The sequence below is a fragment of the Akebia trifoliata genome, chromosome 11 (genome assembly GCF_017979445.1).
Source record: "Akebia trifoliata isolate Shusen 1 chromosome 11, ASM1797944v1, whole genome shotgun sequence".
NCBI classification, from domain to species: Eukaryota; Viridiplantae; Streptophyta; class Magnoliopsida; order Ranunculales; family Lardizabalaceae; genus Akebia; species Akebia trifoliata.
The window spans coordinates 2,954,908-2,961,101 of record NC_141385.1 but is presented as its reverse complement, the minus strand read 5'-3'; the positions used below and the strand labels follow the sequence as shown (position 1 = coordinate 2,961,101).

The following is a 6,194-nucleotide window of genomic DNA, read 5'->3' as shown; positions in this document are numbered from 1 at the left end:
TGCATAGATTTATGGGGATGTATAGTTATTTATCATGAGAGCATTTTTAGTATGCCATGGGGGGAGCCAGTTTATTACAACTCTTAAGAAAGAGTTTATGTGCACTTTTAACAACTTAAGGAATGGAGTGTTATAAGAAAAAGTTGGGGTGCCAATAAAAGTTTTCTTAAATAAATATCTTTTAAGTAGATAATATGTTCTTCATCAAACATGAGGTTGAGACGGTTGGGTGTCCCTAGGCAAAAGCAATCCCAAGTAAGTTGGCCGTCATATTTAACTTAACAGTAGTAAAAGTCCAAAAAATATTTGTATAAATAGGCCCCAACTCTTTCATTTTAATCACAACGTTTGTGCTTGAAAGCAAAGAGAACGATAGATAGGAAAAAAACAGAGGAAGACTGCAAGAGTCCAGAAACACAAAGACCTTCGAAGATTACTTTAATGGCGACAAAAGTATATATCGTGTAAGCATTAGTGAAATCTCTACCATTCTCTTTGATTTCTGATCTCTGTTTCTCTCTTTGTATTTATTTATTTATTATCTCTGCAGTTCTTCAATGTTCACTTGGGCAGTTGAATGTATTTAGTTTAATTAGATTTCGATAGTTTAACCTCTCTTCGATCCATTTGTTTACTAGAATTTTTCTTTTTTTACTTAAAGGTTTCATATTTTTGGAGTTTTGAGATTGGAAGCGTGGACAAATTTTGTCAGTTGTTTTGCTTTCTCATTAAAAAAATTTCTCCAGTGCGCACCACGTCAGGCCTAGCAAGTGTAGATTGTAAATTGGGACGTCATTCAGGACACGTGGGCTCATGTGATTAGTGAATTTCGATTATGTGAAAAACATAAAAAAGAGTAATCATAATATGACTAGGCATGTGGCATACTCAATCGACTCCTTGACATGATAAGTTCAGGAATCGTAGATCGGTACGTCTCTGGGGTATACGATTGCACTTCCCCGTTAAAGGTGTATCTCGAGAGAGCCATGTATCCCGAAACTTACAGATCTACAGTTTCCAAACTTGTCCACGTTAGGGAGTGGATTGAGTGTGTCACCTGGTGAGTCATATCATCGAGACTCAGAAAAGAATAAAGCTCAAGTGATTTCAAAGATTGACCTCATTTGGCACTTTTCATGACGTGGAGTTGTGTATGAATCATAGTTGTTCTTTTAGAGTTGTGCTGGAGTGATCTCAAGCTTGTACCTCATATCACACATCTTAATGTAAAAGTGGATAGGAATCGTAGATGCTTTTCACTCGCCTCTTGAGAAAAACATTTATAATTCCCATACACTTTCACGTCAGGATGTGCTATGTGAGGTAAAGTCTTGAGGTTACTTTAGCATTATACATTTTTTATCGAGATACGGGTGAAAGGCATCTATGATTCTATGCGTACCTCCACATTAGGAAAGTGTGAAATAAGGTCCATTCTGAGGTCACTCCATCACATCACATTACGACTCAATTTTTTTTTTTTTTAGTCAATGAGGTTAATCTATATCCCTACCTTATTCAAAACATGATGAAGAAGAAGTTAATTATAACTTGAAAGCATCAAAAGTTTGATACATAATACAACACATTCTCATCTTTCTTGCTTGGAAAAATTCAATGAACGCTGTCCTGAATCCTGATTTCTTTTCAACTTTCTATTTATAAATTCTTTGAAAGAAATAGACACCAAATTAGCTGATCCTTGCTTCTATTATTGAAGTAATATGTTGAACAACAACAATTGTTTGACCAGAAGAGTAAAAAAATTCAAATTCTTTTGCAGGTATTATTCTATGTATGGACATGTAGAGAAGCTGGCAGAGGAGATCAAGAAAGGGGCTGCATCCGTGGAAGGTGTTGAAGCCAAACTATGGCAGGTGTGTGCTTCTCTAACAAATCTCAAGGTTTTGTTTGGACGTTGGATTAGCCTTGGTAAGGCCTTTTTTCGTTACTAAGTTTGTCAGGCTAGCCCTACTCTAACTCATGGTTTTTAAACTCCGTATTTCGTCTCGCTCAGCTTTGATACCGAGTTGACTCGGACGATATGTCTTATCTCGTTTGATACTGATACTATGGTTTTTAACCATTTAAAAAATCTGAAAAAAATTCAGAAATAATTCCTATAAAAAAATGAATAAAAAAAAAATGTAAAATTAAAAAAAAAAAATTGATTTGGGAGTGAAAGAATTGAGGGTTGAGGCTTTAACTCGTTTGTATCGATTAACTCGGATATGTCTCGTTTAACACGTGAGTTAAATCATTACTGCGCTGTCTCATTTGTATTGCCCGAGATAATCGAAAATATCGTTCGAGACGACTCGCTTATCTCATGATACGCGGTTGTCTCATAACACTATATGAGTTGGTCTCCGATACCGACTTAACTCAGGCAATACGACTCGGTCTTGGACGAGTTTAAAAACCATGCTCTAACTTGAAAATGAAATTTGGAAAGAATTTTCTTCCTTGTTAGTATAATGTTCCAATTGACAAACTTTTATGTTGACATCCGACACAATCTCCTTGGCCTTTGTGATCAATGGTTTTAAATTTTTAGGAAATTAAAAGATATAAAGTTGGGGAAAGTACCACACATCTTCCAACCTCATTTTTTTAATATCTTGAACCCTAGAGTGGTACAAACATATACTTGGAGACCATTGAAAGTGTGATCTTCAATTTCCTCTTTTAAGATCTTGGTTTTAAATGTTTGTGAGATATGAACTCTCTTATATTTTTATTTTGAGGTGATATGTTCAGAGGATGGTAGGGTACAATAGTAAGTAACCTCTTCAATAAGTTTAAGGATAAAACGATGCGTTGACACATACACAGTCTATAGGCGGCTGACATGGCAAGGGCACAGAACAGTAGATATTTTTCCTTGTGTATACCAAAGGAAAAGCTCTATGATTATGTGCTTTGCCGTGTCAGTCGTGCACAAACCACATACGTTTTAGTGCATGCATTTATCACAACTCCTTCAATAAAGGTAGATCAAGGTACTGTTAGAGTATATAGTGCAACATAAAATGATACATGAGATACATTGAATCATCAATAACATTAAAATTAAAAATTGTAGAAAATATGTGCAGATTTGGTGCCATAGATATGATTTTTTATAATATTATATATATATATATATATATATATATATATATAGTAATTTATCCTAATCCTAATAGAAACATGACATGGTGCATCGCAGTACATCTTATTACAATGCTTCATATCTCATCTACCATATTATTTTGCATCATACACGTAACACATGTCAAAAATTATCTCAGTTTAGAAAGACACTTAACTATTATCACCTATGAGCAGCTTCAATGGGTGAAATTACGAGCGAGTAGGCTAAAGACGATTTGAGTATGTTCAACAAAGGTCATAGAGATCATCCTCACAAAAAATCAGCTCATCCAAAATTTCTAACCCATATTTTAAAATTTTATTTACCGTCGAAAGTTTTCTTAGACGGTTTCTAGACGGCCCTTGAACCTGACCCAATATATATATATATATATATATATGGGTCACGTTCCGTATACCCCTATTACGACTCACATTGCGACACACCGTTTTGTCTTATATGGGAAAAAATGTTTGGAATGGGCTGATTTTCTGTGAGGATGATCTTTATGGTGAGGAGATCATCCTTGCCAAAAATCAGCTCATTATGAAACTTCTAGACCGTCCAATTTTTGTTGAAAAATTATAGACCGTCCAATTTTTGTAAATCAATTTTGATGGGGTTAGAAGTTTTGGAATGGGATGATTTTTTGCCAGGATGATCCCCTCATCACAGAGATCATCCTCACAAAAAATCAGCCTATTCCAAATATTTTTGCCCATATAAGACAAAACGGTGTGTCGCAATGTGAGTCGTAATAGGGGTCGTAATAACGCTGTCATATATATATATATATATATATGTTCAAACGACAACCATTTCAACACACATATAGACAACGTGTTTTGTCTTATATGGGCAAAAATGTTTGGAATGGGCTGATTTTTTGTGAGGATGATCTCTGTGGTGAGGAGATCATCCTTGCCAAAAATCAGCTCATTATGAAACTTCTAGACCGTCCAATTTTTGTTGAAAAATTATAGACCGTCCAATTTTTGTAAATCAATTTTGATGGGGTTAAAGTTTTGGAATGGGATGATTTTTTGCCAGGATGATCCTCTCATCACAGAGATCATCCTCACAAAAAATCAGCCCATTCCAAATATTTTTTCCCATATAAGACAAACACGTTGTCTATATGTGTGTCGCAATGGTTGTCGCATGAACCCGACCTTTTATATATATATATATCAAGTTGAGTGTCCTAAAAGAATGAGGGGAAGACCCAAAAGAACAATACTGGAACAGAGGAACGACATTAATTTACCTGACCCAAATCTTTGGGAATTTTTTTTTGTTACATTGTTTTCAAATATGTATCTAATTACCAGGCAACCACACCATAAAAGGTCGTTAGTAACTCAATTTTTTATATTTTTTTTTTGGTTTTGGTCATGTTTACAATTTTCTCTATGAGAGCTAATCTGCTTGAATTGACTGAACTCATGTATGGAATAATAGGTCCCTGAGATACTCTCAGAAGAGGTTCTTGGAAAGATGAGTGCACCACCAAAGAGTGATATACCGATAATTACACCCAGAGAGCTTGTTGATGCCGATGGGTTTATCTTTGGATTCCCAACTAGATTTGGTATGATGGCAGCTCAATTCAAAGCATTCATGGATGCTACAGGGAGTCTATGGACTAAACAATCGTTGGCAGGCAAGCCCGCGGGGATCTTCTATAGTACTGGTTCCCAAGGCGGCGGGCAAGAGACAACACCGTAGGTTCCTTCATTGCAAATTAATACAGAATTGAACTAACTTTAAATTCATATTAATTAAAAATCAAGAGAACTAATATTGCTTTTATGAATTTTTGATAATTAATTTTTCATATGTAGGTTGACAGCCATCACTCAGTTGGTGCACCATGGAATGATGTTTGTGCCAATTGGATACACATTTGGTGCTGGCATGTTTGAGATGGAGAAGGTGAAAGGTGGTAGCCCTTATGGTGCTGGAACTTATGCTGGGGATGGCTCGAGACAGCCATCAGAGATTGAACTGGAGCAAGCCTTCCACCAAGGGAAGTACATAGCTGGCATCACAAAGAAGCTCAAAGGCGTTGCCTGAGTTATATATATACACTACAAAACTTTACTGTTTGCCATTTTATACTAGTAGAGTACTGTTCTTTAGAATTCAATTTCATGCTTCTCTCTACTCATGAAAATAATAAGGGTAATATTGAATAAATTTGCAGTCAAGAGTTTTAATATATGTATACTTTCTTCTTTATAATGGTTTCAAATATGATTACTGTGTTGATAATATCTATCTATCTATATATATGGGTGGCCTTCCGCAGAGCCAATTTAGACCTATATGACTTAAAAGTTTTGGATTGAACTGATTTTTTGTGAGGACGATATCTAGGGTGAGGAGATGATCTTCACAAAAAATCAGCCCAATCTAAAACTTCTAAATTCATCAAAATGGTTTATAAATTATCGATAAAAAATTGATGATCCACACTTTTGATGGGGTTAGAATGTTCAGATTGGACTGATTTTTTGTGAGGATGATATCCGAATCATCCTAAAATCAACTCAATTTGAAACTTTTAAGTCATAAAAGACAAATTGTTGGTTCCTTAACATTGGCTGCCGAACTTATCCCTATATATATATGGGGGCGGTTCATGAGACAATAATTGTGATAACATCTATGAAAATAGTTTTTGTGTTATATGGGGTATGAAGTTTTGGAATTGGCTGATTTTTGGTGAGGATGATCTCTTCACCATAGAGATTATCCTCATAAAAAATCAGCTCATTCTGAAACCTAACCTCATCAAAAGTGGTTTACAAAAACATTGCCAATCCACGATTCTTCAACTTGTAAATTAGAGTAACTAGTTTTAGAATGGGATAATTTTTTTTTTGGTGAGGATGACCTCCTCACCAAAGAGATCATCCTTGCCAAAAAACAGTCCATTCTTAAACTTTTAATCCCATCAAAAGTGGTTTACAAAAAACCATTCTCATGGATGTTGTCACAATTGTTGCACACACACACACACACACACACACACACATATATATATTCGGTA

The 6,194-nt window shown here is 35.3% G+C and overlaps 1 protein-coding gene across 1 annotated transcript; it reads left to right on the top strand.

The window, feature by feature from the left end:
• Positions 1 to 239: 239 nt before the first annotated feature.
• LOC147390341 (NAD(P)H dehydrogenase (quinone) FQR1-like) lies at positions 240 to 5,415 on the top strand. Its single transcript, XM_086460121.1, has 4 exons — positions 240 to 464; positions 1,787 to 1,880; positions 4,601 to 4,863; positions 4,984 to 5,415. Exons 1-4 carry the CDS (start codon positions 442 to 444, stop codon positions 5,213 to 5,215), a joined length of 612 nt encoding a protein of 203 aa, XP_086316247.1. The 5' UTR covers positions 240 to 441; the 3' UTR covers positions 5,216 to 5,415.
• The last annotated feature ends 779 nt before the right edge of the window (positions 5,416 to 6,194 follow it).